Here is a 14544-nt window from a genome sequence, read left to right as displayed (position 1 = left end):
TAGCCCTGCCTTTGACACTGAAAAGTCTTAAGGCTTGAGCAAACCAGTTTACCTTCCAGAGTTCTGGTTTCTCCCATGTAAGTAAAGATCATCCCTAAATGGCATACCTCCGGGGGTTCCTGTATGTGGAGACGAATATACATGAAAGTACTTTGTGAACATAAAACATTGTCAAATGGTGGTAGTTATTATCTACACTATTAGTAATGATAAAAAAATGATAAAAATAACAGCTGGCCTTTGCTGAATATTCACCGTGCAGCAAGCATTGATTGTAAAATATCTCATTTAATCCTTAAAACAACCTTAAGACATAATTAACCCCTAACTGGTCCCATTAAACAAATGAGGAAACTGAGCCATAGAAATACTACACAATTTATACTAAAACACCACAGTGATAATTAGCATGATACTTGAGACCAGGGCCAAAGCATAGATGTCCAATTGGATCATTAATGGCATACTTCCTTCTGTTTGGGAAAAATCATTCTACCACCCATTCATCTGCACATGTGCCTCAGTCTGTTTTTCCAAATGAGTTACTTAAACCCATACTTAGCCTACCTTTCTCAAACCTGAATGAATGGGAAGCCAGAGATGAGCAAGAGATGACCAAGGTGAGAAGGTGACGTTGCTAACAGATTGGAATAGCTCCCTTCTTATTATTCTTTCTAGGAAGATCTGTGCTTTGTTTTCTCTATAAAAAGCAAAGCCAGCCTATGCTCTTCCAGAGTAAGGATTTCTCCATATTTTATCTGAGAGAGTGAAAATCTTGTTGTACAATCTGTTCAGCGCTCTAGACCTGTCATCGCCTCCCCTCTGAGACTTCAGACCAGAAGGTGATGAGAGGGTCATCCTCAGAGCAGTCAGCCCCTCTCTCTCTTTCTCTCCCCACCTCCCTCCCTCACTCTCTCTCCCCACCCCCTCTGTCTCTCTTTCCACTACCTCATCCCTTCTCTCTAATACACATACCCCAACTATCCTTATATCATCTGAGGGCATAGGAGCTGGTTACTGTCAGAAAAAGATAAAACCCTGTAAGTTTTCCTTTGAAGCTATTTGAAGGGGAGAAATAAACAATGTGGGGTTATAGAACCAGGTTCATATTGGTTATAGGTAGAGACTCACCTCACTGGCCTTAGGCTGGACTGATATGAGAACACATGGTGACTCACCATTAGAGAATGTGGTCCCTTGTACCTGAGGCAGATGATACACAGCTAGACTCATCCTTACTTGGAAAGTGGACTTGGGTGAGATTTACCGATCATCTCCAGAGTGGCAGACTTGGCCCTAAAAGTCTTGAATCCCACATTTTGACCACTTGACCTTTTATATGATTGAATAGTTAAGGCCATGAAAGTTTGATCTGATTCATTTGTGGAAAATAGACCCCATGAAGCATATTTGGGGTTGAATACAAGTTTTGCTTTAAAGCTGAGATTTGTTTCAAGTCCTGCATGCACTGGTCTTAACATGAAGGGCTCTCCTCAGGTGCTTTCAAGTTTTCACAGCACTTTGACATTTGGTATGCCGTTTAAAGTAGCCAGGGCAGGAATTTTGGAAACTGGAGGCCAAGAAAGGCAAATATCCCAAGGCCTGTTGGTTTCCCAGGGTCAAATTCAGGTCTTCCAATTTCAGGTCTTCAGATTCGCACATATTTTATTTCCCAGCCTCACAAGGGAACCAAGGAACCATTTCAAGCCTGGCCCAAGGCTTCATAAGGCCGACTTCTTCTCCTGACTCCCTTTCCTTTGCAGGCCTCCTGTTTCTCCACTAAAGGCTTGTGTCTCAGAGGCTGGTGCTGCCCATGTCGGTGGTCATGATGGGAGGTGTTCGATTAGGGATGGCACAGAGATTTCTTATCAGAATCTACTTTGATCCCTTGTTACTGTTTGCCTAAGGCAATGGATGTAAAAGGTTTTAAGTATGAATCTCAGTTTGGTAGGAAAGAGAACCATGCTCCCATAGCCATATCTGCCTTGGGCAAGGGGTTTTTTAGTGATCATGCTACTCCGAGACCTCATCCTATATAAGCTTCTCAGGTTCTGAACTTTCACTTCAGCAGAAAAAGCAAACAAGTACAAGTAGAACTTCTGAGTTCATTGTTTACTACTTGGCTTTGCTTTCCAGGTGCGGTTTGAAGGCTTGACAGGAAATGTTCAATTTAATGAGAAGGGACGCCGGACCAACTACACCCTCCATGTGATTGAAATGAAGCATGATGGCATCCGAAAGGTAAAGGCCACCTTTGCTTCCATTCCAGAGAGAGGAGAGGGCCAGAGTGGAGAGCCTTGTGAGCCCATCTTTCCTGGACTGGATCTGAGGAGACTCAGGCAACAAGGATTCTAACTCAGCTCTGCCACTAACCAGCTGGGACTTTGGGCAAGTCAGTTCCTTTCTCTGAGAATTGATTCACCCATCTACAAAATGGAGATGAAATCTCTACCTGTGTCACGGGGTACTAGTGAAGATCCAAAGGATGGGAAAGTACTTTGAAAATATAAATAGATGTGTATAAATGCTACTGCTATCCCTGGGGGATTCTGAAGAACTTGGGAATGTGGTTATTGATGACATTAGCCATTTTCTCCTGATCCACACTTGGTCATATCCATTCCATTTTCCATACAGAAGGAGTGAAAAATATGTATGTGTTTGTATATGTAATATATAGTATATATGCATATTAATTTTTAGCATAACATTCAAATCCTTGGAAAAGCATTCACAATTTTACCAGACCCTGTGTTGTCTGGCCTCTGCCAATCTCTCCACCCTTGACCTTGGACATTCTCTTTCTTTCTCTCTTGATGCCAGTCATTCTGATTGACTTTTACTTCTTTGAATACATCATGTTCTTTCTCACCTTGGAGCTTTCACACCTGTTCCCTCTACCTGGGACTTTCTGCCCCCTTCCCTTCTTTTTCTTGGCCAATTCCTCCTCAGCCTTAAGCACTCAGAGTAAATGTCACTCCCAGGGAAGCTTTCCCGGGCCTCTCCTGTTATGCCTCATGGCAGCCTCTATTATTTTTCCCACGGCCTCCATCATAATTTTTATTTTTTATGATGGCATGATGTAGTGGTAAGAGGCATTGCATAGTATGGCAGAATGTTAGTAGAGTGTCATCCGTGTCCCTTCTGCTATGTAAGGTGACATGTTACAGGTTCTGGGAAAGGCGCAAGAACATCTTCAGAGGGGCTACTACTCTGCCTGTCACAAAGGCCAGGATTCAATGACTTCTCTATCATCACTCCTTCCTCACCCAACAGAAACCACCTCTTGTCCTTTTGTGTTCCCACAGCACATGTGATGTCACAAAGACACCAGCACACTGTCCCCTGTTGCAGTGCAATTTACATACATCTTATACTCCTTCCTAGACTGTGAACACTCTGGAGACCTAGAACCCATTTCCCACCTTCTACTCAGCACACTTCAGGAATCAGCTACAGTAGGCCCACTACCCGTGTTAACTTTCAGCAGTTGCCAGACAAGGGCTCTCTATCTGGCTATAAATATAGCCATTAGGAGTATAACCACTTTTCAGGAAACCTTTGGCATGGTGATTGCACAAAGGCATTGTCCTTGGGGACAAAATCTACTGCAAGTGATGCTCATCCAGAAATGATCCAACTCCGAGTTCATTTCTGTTATCCTCTGTTCTACTAACGCCTGTGTTCCTGTGCTGGGAAAGGCATCTGCTAGGTTACTTAGCTCTTATAATCCTCAATTTCCACATCTATAAAATGGAGACATATCATGTATGCATTGGCACCTGATCATTGTTCAGTGAGTGGTTACTAATGGGTAAGGCAAATTTCAGGGAGGTATTATGTGACTAAAGATGAAAAGCACTGAGATGACTTGTTTATCTTTTTCAAAGCATTTTGTTCTTTATTGTGGTTGTGAAGAATATCAGCTTTCCTGACATAGCCCCCCTTTTCTAGATGAGTAAACTGAGACAGGCCAACCCAGCAGGCCACCTAAGGTCTCCCAGTGAGCTGTGATGAAACATGCCCCATGACTCTCCAGGCCACACTCATCTTGCTGTAGCCACTGCCACAGCTGAGTGGCTCAAGAACACAACTGGAACATTTCCAATGACTGTGGGGGAGTGAGGAGCTCAGAGTATTTTGCTGCCCTTAGAAGGGACACCAGTTATGTGACCTCCTCCCCAGCCCTTCTTCCTTTCAGATGCAGAGAAGAAGTGGCAGTGTCACCCCCTGCATTGTACATGAAAACATAAAAGCAGTTCTTTTGTGTAAGGCCTTGGGCAGGCAGGCAGGTAGCTCCTACACAGAAAATTGTTGGCCATGGACCTGGGCTCTCCCTCAGAATCCTCAGAATGGCCTCCTGCCCTCAGGGGGAGAAATACTATTTCCTGGTGGACAAAATTGGCTCATGTATACTACATATAGCAGTTGTGTGTTTGTCAAAATTAAAACATGGGTGTTTATCCAGTTCTATTCCCTGCAGTGTAATGAGGTGGTTGAAAATAAAGCCAGATTCTTCCCTACCCATTAGCAGCAGGCTGGGTATATTGGGGATATAAGTGGTAATGAGGTAAGTACAAATACAAGGCAGAGGCTTCTACCCCAGCCTGGCCATCACCCAGCAGGGTGGCCTTAACTTCTCTGGATCTTTAAAATGAATGAGAGGTGGTGGGCTGTGCAAACCTTCGTTTCTCTTAGCACTGACACCATGGAAGGTGATGCATGTGACAGAATCTTTGTCAACCTCACCCCTCCAGTCAAGTTGTCCCTCTCTGGGCTGGACTTTGGCTCCCTCAGTGCAGGTGGGGTTAGGAACCCTCCTCAGTGGACCAACTTCCCATTGGTGGGAACTTCTCCAATCACTACCCCTGGGAACAGGGATCTCAGCCCTTCATGTTGACCTTAAACCTCACCAGAGACTGTGGGAAGCCTCCTTATCTCCTCCAAATCTACACTTCATCAAGAACTCTCCTCAGGAGAGGTGGCAGCGTTGTAGCAAGATTGGCAGTTCTCAAACTTGAGCAAATAGAAGAATTACCTGGAGGACTTGTTAAAAACATAGATGCCTGGACATTCTGCTTTAAGAGAAGAGAGATGAGGCTCGAGAGTCTGCACATTTAGAAGGCCAGCTTTTAGAGCTGGGAGGCTCATGGTGCATGAGGTGGTTTGGTGAGAAACACAGGCAGAATGGTTACAAGCTTGGGCTCTGGAGACAAACAGGCCAGGATTTAAGTCTCTGCTTTGTTCTTCAGTAGGCACATGACGTAGAACAAGTTACTTAGCCTCCCTGGACCTCAGTTACATCATCTTCAAAAGGGGGAATAATGTCCTGTACTGCACAGGGTTGCTGTCAGAATTAAATGAAACAGTGCCTCCTACCTCTGCAGCTTGTAGCGAAGGATTCAGAAAACCAGTGCCTGGCATGAATGGACATTCAGCACACGTTTTGTTTGTTTAAACTCCCTTCTTTAGGCCACAGGAATTTTTAATTTTAATTTAATTTAATTTAATTTTTTGTCAGCCTTGAGTTTGAATGAATCAGGCTTTACAAGCCCATGGAATAGATAAATCACCAAACAGAAAGAACAGAGTAATCTTAAAATCCACCAGCAAATGGCTGTGCTTTATTTTTCAGATCCCAAGGCTGTTTTTCAACTTCCTTTCCAATGACTAAATTCTTGCTTAGGCTGTGGGCTCAAGCATCCTTTGTTTACAGGGAATCTGACTTGGAGAAAATCAATTCCTCCACATCTGTGGCTTCAGGCCTTTTACTCAATCAGCCTCCTAGCAAAGTAATTCCTCAGATTCAAGAGTGACCTAGTTGTACTTGTTTCGGTAAACATTACATGGCCTTACCTGATATATATAATAAAGAGGAGGTACAGCTGCTTGATTTGTGGCCTCAAGGACACTCTCCTGATCTTCTGGCCTATATCCTTGGCACTGACTGATGTGCCAACACACCCTCTAGGTATTGGGTCCAATCTGACATCCCACTGAAATGTGCACACTTCCAAGCATCCATCCATCCATCATACATTTAGCAGCTTCAGATGGTGGAATTGGCACTGGTTCTGCTAAAGCTAAATCCTCAGGAAATCTTGTTCACCAGGGGGTACTGATTTAGAGATCTCTATCTGAGATCTAAAATACCTCGTCAGATTCAGGCAGGATCACAAATTCTGATAAATGACTGCCAAGGGAAAAGTCTGGGGAAAATTCTCCAAGGTCTTTCATCAGGGGCCCAGCACTGTGAATTTAACCATCTTTACCATCATCATCAACCCTGTGGCTATCTTCTGACCTGATTACAGGTGTCTACTACTCATTACAACTTGACTTGAGTCCCCTTGCCCTGCCTTGCCTTTTCCTGCCCTGCCCTGGATTTCTTATCCTGATTTTGACCCTCTGAGTAACTGGAAAAGAAAGCGTGGGCAGGAAAGCAAACTAAAAGTGACACAAAGTCCTGCTGATGTCAAAAGTAATCTAAAGTCCCAAAGAATTCATAACTTTCCATTCCATATGATCTTTAAAAGCTTTTCCATAAATCTTTGCTGCCCAACCTTGGACATACCAAATCCTCTTAAGCTCTACGACATTGCTCCAACCCAACTACCTCTTTCTATTTTCACTGCTGACCCCAGAGCCCAAGCCCCTCCACACCTGCCTAGATGCATTCAGGAGCCTCCTCACCTATCACCTAGCCCTGCTATCTACATCCTTGCCTTTCCACAAGGCCATTTTTCACCACAAGAACTGAGGCAGTAATTTTCAAATATGCATCAGGTCCTATTTCTTCTCTGCCTAAAACTTTCCTCTGGCTTCCTGCTGCAGGTAAATAAAACTCCTTACCTTGACCTTCAGAACCCTAGATGCTTCTTCCCTCTGGCGTGAGCTGTTGCTCCTCTTTCGCCAGCTCATCACTGTGCAGCTACACTGACATCTTTCCATCCCTTTAGCTGATGTTCTCTATCTTTGCAGTTTTGTGTCTCCCTGCAGTTTAGGTCTCTGCTCAAGTGAAGTCACTTTGGAGAGGCTGGCCTTGACCAAGCTTTCTAAAGTGGCCCCCGACCATCTGGTACAATCCCATTATCCCATTCTATTTTTTTTTTCTCTGATATATGCTCGTTGGTTTATTGATCTAGAAGGGGGCTGGCAGACTTCAGCCTGCAAGGCAAATTTGGGCCCACTGCCTGCTTTTATATAGCCCATGAGCTAGTCATTTTTTACATTTTTAAATGGTTAAGACAAATCAAAAGACAACTCATATGTGAAAATCTTCCAAAATAAAATTTCAGTATCCATACATAAATGAAGTTTCTTTGGAACATAGCCACATTCATTTGTTTAGATATTACCTGTGGCTGCTTCCGCACTATAGCAGCAGAGACAAGGACTTGCGACAGAGACTATATGACCCACAGAGCCTAAAATATTTACTGTCTGGTTCTGTACAGATAAAGTTTGCTGACCCCTGGCCTGGATATATATTGTCTTTCTTCCCCTCTTCTCTATCACCCTGCCACGAAAATGTCAGCTCTCTAAAATCAGGGACTACAGTCGTGCTATTTATTATACCTTCAGCCCCTGCAGTATATTGACACACATAAAAATAAGTGGTTTTTTATTAAATGAGTGGACAGTTTATTGGATGTTGCTGGGCAACCGGGGTGCATACTATTCTGGCCCATATTTCCATAGATCTGCCAGCGAGTAGGAAAAAAAAATGCTGGAAATTTTTAAGTAGCACTTAAAGCAGAATTCAAAGTCATAAATAAACATATTAAGCTCAAATTCTTTAAGTGGGTTAGTTCAGATAACCCTAGGTGCAGTGACAGTAAACTCTGAATTCATAGCTCTTTAAGGTAATACACATTTAATTCTCATTCACCAGGTGACCAGTTTTTGGGCTGAGGGCTCTGGTTAAGATTCAGGCTTATAGAGGCTCCTCTGTATGTTTGCATCATTCTGGCTATCAACATCCAGCTAACAGACAAGGAAGAAAGAAAGCAAAAAATGTGATAGAGATTTGGGGAAGTCAGGCCAGAAGAGATGGGCATCATTTGTGCTGCATTGCATGGACCAGAACCCAATCCTCTGGCCCACCTGGATGCCCAGTGGGCTGGGAAATGTAATTTCTGGCTAGGGAGCCACTTCCCACCAACACCTCTATGACAGGAAAAAAGAACAAGAGTCCTTGCTTGTCATCTAGTTGACTTTCCCACAATAGGCCACCTACTTTTAAAAAGTGTATTATAATGGATTTCATTTTGGGAGGTCCCAGGGCTGTGGCTTTACAGGAAGCCAAGGGATACAAATGTGTAAATCTGACTTGCTGACTGTGCAAGATAGATCAGTTGAATTTACTGTTCTATAATCATCTCTTTTTTAGACTTCATTCACTAAAAAGACAAAATCTGATCTATCATCTAGACTCATTTCCTATATTCAAAGAATCTTTAGAGGTAGATGGAAACAGAAGATCAAAAATTATAAGTGGCCCCAGGAGAGGACCTCTCACTGTAAGAATTGTTTAAATCCTCTCCTGAATAGTGGGCCCCAGTCTTTACCCAGCCACTAGCTCTGATTTACTTTCAGAGAGAATCAAAGGTCCTGCATATCCTCAGTAGAGAATCAAAGTGCTGTATGATAATCCAACCCATTTCTCTAAGAAAGGGAAATTTGCTCTCATCTCTGAAGTGCAGTGTCTCTTCAAACCTCTTTGCCAACTTTCTTTTTATTGAACTGTGGAACCAGATTTCTCAGCTGGTAGCTTACATGAGGTGCAGGCCAGATTTTGACATTGCCCCACTCTCTTGACTGGCGATATTGTTTTATTTCCCTGCAAAAGGGTTAGACATCAAATAAACTTGTTTACAACATTTAACCATTCCTCTAGCTTTTGATATCAAGGAAACTGTATATAAACCAAGCTGTACAATAAATTTTATAGATCCCAGTTTAACAACTAGTGCCACAATACCAGCTTTGAAGGACCACTATCTTTAAAAATTAAAGTCTCTTTCTAAGTCATAGAAATCTAGGCTACAATGGATTTATCTTGCTTTTTTCCCCTACCCTTTATCAAAATAACTTGGGATTTTAGAGCCATGTTTTGTGGTTTGGGGAGCACTTTCCTAGGACATTCTGCATGTAAAGAGGGTTACTTTGCTAAATGAATTTGAGAAATGCTCTATAATAATACACTTTTTCTTTGGAGAGTGATAATTTCAATAGTAAATTGATACTGAAATGTCTTATACTATAGAAGCCAAGTAGCCTTCAACTAGGCATTATCCTTAGACTAGGCATTAATATAAGCCACATAAGCTCTCTTTGTCTGTTCATTAACTCATTCCATCCTCATGGGAGCCCCAAGAGACAGATATCCTTGATTTGTCCATTTCACAAAGCAGGAACCGAGGCCCTTTGAGATCAGGTAACTGGCCAAGTATTAGTAATTAGGAAAGTCTACCTTTTTTTAATGTTTATTTATTTTTGAGAGAGAGAGAGAGACAGTGCATGTGTGAACAGGGGAGGGGCAAAGATGGAGGGGGACAGAGGATCCAAAGCAGGTTGCATCCTGGTAGCAGCGAGCCCAACATAGAGCTCAAACCCATGAACCATGAGATCATGACTTTAGCCAAAGTCAGAAGCTCAACCAACTGAGCCACCCAGACACCCCAGGAAAGTCTATCTTTTAAACCATGTCCATCTATGCCAGAGATAAATCTCTTGACTATCAAGCCCCCACTTAAAAAAATAATATGTAATAATACACTGTAGAGTTTACAGAAATTAGTTGTGCATCAGAGGAGGCAACTTACTCTGTACTGATAGTTTGATTAGGAGGAGCTAAACCTGAAGCTAATTGTGAAGAGGAAAGTAGAAAGGAAGAAAGGAAGGGAAGGAGGGGAATAAGGAAAAGGAAGAGAAAGTGAAAGAGAAAGCGAAAGCGAAAGCATCATCTCTAGAGGGGAGGGGTGGGAATGACATTTGCCAGACCTGCTCCTAAGTTAGTATTGATTACATTAAATAACCTAGCCTTTGAGGTCCATGCCCTGGCTCCTATGCTCTGCTACCAATCTGCTATATAATCTCTATATTTATAAACCAGATTGTTTGATTTCGCCGGGACTCAGTTATGTCCTTTATAAAACAGAGAAAATAATCCCACCCCTGTCTGTGCTATTTGCAAAAGAGTTAAATGTTGTGAAAGTGCTTTGGAAGTTCTTTTAAAACTTGCATCATGATATACTACAATAGTGGTTTTACATATTTTCAACCCAGAAAGCTCCTTGTAAATGTGCACTCTTAAAGGGATCCAAGTATGTGAAAGAGATAAAAAACAGAACTGAGTGCTTTGAAGGTAGGATGGGGAACCCAGAGCTCTCTCTGATTTCCTGACCCCTTGCCCACCTCCTAGAAAAGTGGCCTAGGAAAGGTCCCCATATATGCCTCAGGGTTCCAGGGAGCCCTGGCCTAGCAAAGTGAAGGAGTGGAGACTGCATCCTGGTTTTGTGCCTGTCCCCTGGTCCCTCTCTGTAAAAGGAAGGGGTTGGAAGAAATGATTCTTCAAGCCTCTTCCTTCTCTGACATTCTAGAAATCCAAATTTTTGGTTCTTTTGTCATTAGAGAGAAATGTCTCCTTCCATGCTGACTAAAAGTGCCTCACATGGGCAATATTGAGCATCTGCCTGCACTGAGGGTAGATCCTGACCACGTGTCCTGAGAGACACGCCTCTAGACTGTCTCAGCACCCCGTAGGTTCCACTGTCTCCTTTTTGGAAGCACACATTCTCTTAACAAACATTTCCTGAGCTGCTCCTCTGTGGAAGAACATGTAGTGCTAAGTAAAGCATCCTCGAAGGAATAGACCTCTGGCTTTGTCCACCAGGAACCCACAGCATTGTGGAGAGATGGGGACAGGCATACAAACAGCCAGACCACAGAGCCCATGGGGCATTCAAGGGTGGGCTGGCAGCTTACTGGACCTGCAGTCAACCTTCCTGGCTCAGATCCTGGCTCCATGATTTGACCATGACCTTGGAAAAGTTGCCTCACTTCTCCACATCTCAGTTTCTTCTCATTTAAAATGGGGATGATAAAGTACTCACCTCATAGGTTTTTGTGCGGATGGAAGGAGTTAAAACATAAAAAACTAAATAAAACATAGACGAGTGGCTAAAACCCAGTAAGCACTCAAAAATGTTAGCTAAAATGATTCTATGTTATCGTGGAAGCCAAGTCCCCTCTTAGCAACAATAGCAGAGCCACTTTCCAACTGCATCACCTTGGGCAGGTTACAAACTGCCCATGAAATGGCACAGAAACTTTAAAACACTTAGCATCTGACAATAGCAAGAACATAATCAGTGTTGGCAGTTATCATTGTTGTTGTTAATGGCAGTGAGATCACAGAGATAATGGCTTATTTCCAACTGAGGCAACTGGGAAAGACATCAAGGAGACAGTGCTATTTGAGTTGACCACTGGCACAGGCCTCTGCTATGTGAGCCTGGGCTGAGTTCTAGCTGGTGGGAGGTCTGCTCATTCCTCTGCATATGCACTTCCAGTTCTCTTTCCTATTTCACCCTCCATCTACAGTCAGAAGAACCCCAGAACAAAACACAACTGTCTAAAGATATAGAGAGACAGGACAGAGGTGTGTGTTTACGTGTATGTGTGTGTGTATTAGGCATGCCATTCTGCTCCTCCCAAACCTTCCATGACTCCCTGTCACCTTCAGGATAATATCCTTTGAGGCACCTGGGTGGTTCAGTTGGTTGAGCGTCTGACTCTTGATTTAGGCTTAGGTCATGATCTTGCGGTTCATGATATCAAGCCCCATGCCTGGCTCCACACTGACAGCGTGGAGCTGCTTGGTATTGTCTCTCTCTCTCTCTCTCTCTCTCTGTCTCCCAAAATTAGAAAAAAAATCTACCTACCTATGCCCACTGCCCTCTTGGGCTAACCCTATATTACACCTAGAAGCCATTGAACTTACATATCTGGGAAGATTCTTGCCTTCACATCTTGGCACATGTTCAAGGTGTCTCCATCCATTCTTCATGACCTTGTGTGTTGCATGTGTTATGTCTTCCCAAATAAACTGGGAAACTTCTCAGAGCAAGGACTACCTCTTAGGCTTGTTTGTATCTCTCTCAACCTCCCACACAATGCTACCAGTGTTTTAGCTCAGAGCCTTGCACATGGAAAATGACCCTTGGAAAATGAGCCAGTATAAATAACTTACTGATTTTTTAAAAAAAAATATTTTCAGCCAATATTTTTAGGCACTAATATATACTCAGTATTATAATAGTTTATAATTGGAAATAAGAGAAATAAATGATACAGGATAAAATAAAAATCACATAGGAAGTTAAATCTACATGGAAAAATAGAGTTAAATATAAAACTAAAGCAAAAGGAATTTAATATTTAAATTGTATGATTCCAACTACCATTCAGAATGAGCTCAGAAAGAGAAGGGTTAATAGACATGAAGAAAAAGGGATTTGACCTTGTGAAAAACTGCAAGGAATTCAATTTCCACAGCCTGGCTTGCATTGTACAAAATATTTTAGCTGCATTAACAGTTAACCCGCCCCTTCTTCAGATGGGGCAATTTCTAGGCTCAGCCCATCATGATGAGGATGTTCATGGGGATAGGGCTGGGAGGACTTGGATAGAGGGCATTTTACCTCTTGCTATTTTTATCTACTGATGATTTAGAGCCTTGTGTATCCAATATTGTATGATATGATGCCTAGATCCTTGCTTTTTTGTCTGGTGTTGCCTGGGTGGTCCACAGTAGGCCAGTCCTGAGGAGCCTGGCTCTTCTTATGTCACCACCTTCCTCTCCTAACAGATCGGTTACTGGAATGAAGATGATAAGTTTGTCCCTGCAGCCACCGATGCTCAAGCTGGAGGAGACAATTCAAGTGTCCAGAACAGAACATATATCGTCACTACAATCCTAGTGAGTACTCAGTCCTTTATGTAAGCTAGGCCAACACAAAGAATTTCGCCAGGAGCAAAAGCTGGTTATTCTTCTTGCCAAAACTGTGCCATAGGTAGAAAGAGGGTGTGAAAAAAGGAGTTTCCTAGAAATGAGAGATGCCATTTTCACTCTGGCTCTTCTTTCACTTTGTATACTTGGATAAGTAACTTACTCCCTTTGAGTCATAGTTTACCCATATATAAGACATAATGGTGAGAGTAAATGATGGTGATTCTCAGACTGTACGCTCCTTCAGTAGAGGCCATTTTCAAAAAAAGTCTCCTAAAACCTATTGCTTTAGCTACTATATATCCACTGAACTGCTGTGATTTTCAGTGAGAAAGATGGAGACTGTTTAGGGTCTACTTTCCCAACAGAGTGCCACTAGAGGCACCTTCAAAAAATACAAAAGCTCCTGGAACATAATTTAAAAAGGTGAGCCTCACATCTGAATGATGAAATATTCTTATTTTAAGAGTTTACTTTCTTAACCCAAGAAGTTTTGTAGTGGAGGGAGCAGAAATGCAGGAAGTAGATTTAGGGACTTAAAGACACAAAAGTTAACCAATGTTGGTGACACCTTCCTCTGCCATGCCAAAGTTCTCCTTACCTATGAGTGGACCCACAACCCACATTCTCTCTCCCCCCACTTTTCTACCAGGAAGATCCTTATGTGATGCTCAAGAAGAATGCTAACCAGTTTGAGGGCAATGACCGCTATGAGGGCTACTGTGTGGAGCTAGCAGCAGAGATTGCCAAACATGTGGGCTACTCCTACCGTCTTGAGATTGTCAGCGATGGAAAATATGGAGCCCGTGACCCTGACACCAAGGCTTGGAATGGCATGGTGGGAGAGCTGGTCTATGGAGTAAGTTCTCCACAGGTGGGGGATTGGAAGACAGAGAGAGAGTTTGATAGAAAATAATTTGGTGGTTGGCTGGCCCTGCCCACAGATGACTATTAGACTCCTTTACTTAGTATAGCTGCTGCCAAAAGGATGATGGGTTCAAAATCCAATATATTAAGACATTCTTTATTCAAGGCTCCTGGTCCAAGCTTTCTCATTTCAATCTTGTGACTTCTGTTGATCATAATCTAACATAGGTGATAGTTGAGATTCAGGACCAGTTTTCCTGAGGCAGACTTCTGAGTTGCCACTCCCCTGTTCAAAATCATTTATGGCCTCCTCCATATAAACTTCTTCCCTGGTGTCAGATGCACTCTGGATCTAGTCACTCACCCCAGTACTCCCTTTCTTGTACTGTCCACTTCAGCAAGACCAACCCCTGAGTCACTCTCTTCTCTAGAGTGCTCCCTTCCATTAAGTACCCCCAAACTCCTGTCCCTTCTCCAAAAATCTGTATCAAATATTGTTTTTTCCAAGGTGTCATATCTTTCTCCTCATCACACATATGAACTCCCCTTTCTAAGTGCTCTTGCCTTCCCCTGTAGGATTTAGTTTCTGTTTCTGTTGTGGCTTACCTTGCCTTGTATAATACTTATCTGTGTCATAGGAGTAGGTCTCTCTGTCTTTATAT

At 42.8% G+C, this 14544-nt stretch overlaps 1 protein-coding gene across 4 annotated transcripts in view; it reads left to right on the top strand.

The window, feature by feature from the left end:
- GRIA1 (glutamate ionotropic receptor AMPA type subunit 1) overlaps nt 1-14544 on the top strand; it is a 296626-nt gene that overhangs the window by 189745 nt on the left and 92337 nt on the right. For all 4 annotated transcript variants that reach the window (XM_029942986.1, XM_029942984.1, XM_029942985.1 and 1 more), the window contains 3 exons: nt 2137-2241; nt 12875-12985; nt 13668-13874. In XM_029942986.1, coding sequence (XP_029798846.1) covers nt 2137-2241; nt 12875-12985; nt 13668-13874 — 423 coding nt within the window. The remainder of the gene's footprint in view (nt 1-2136; nt 2242-12874; nt 12986-13667; nt 13875-14544) is intronic.

This window comes from Suricata suricatta, chromosome 6, assembly GCF_006229205.1.
Source record: "Suricata suricatta isolate VVHF042 chromosome 6, meerkat_22Aug2017_6uvM2_HiC, whole genome shotgun sequence".
In the NCBI taxonomy this organism is placed as follows: domain Eukaryota; kingdom Metazoa; phylum Chordata; class Mammalia; order Carnivora; family Herpestidae; genus Suricata; species Suricata suricatta.
Note: the sequence above shows the minus strand (reverse complement) of the source record. Positions and strands in the feature narration are given on the sequence as shown.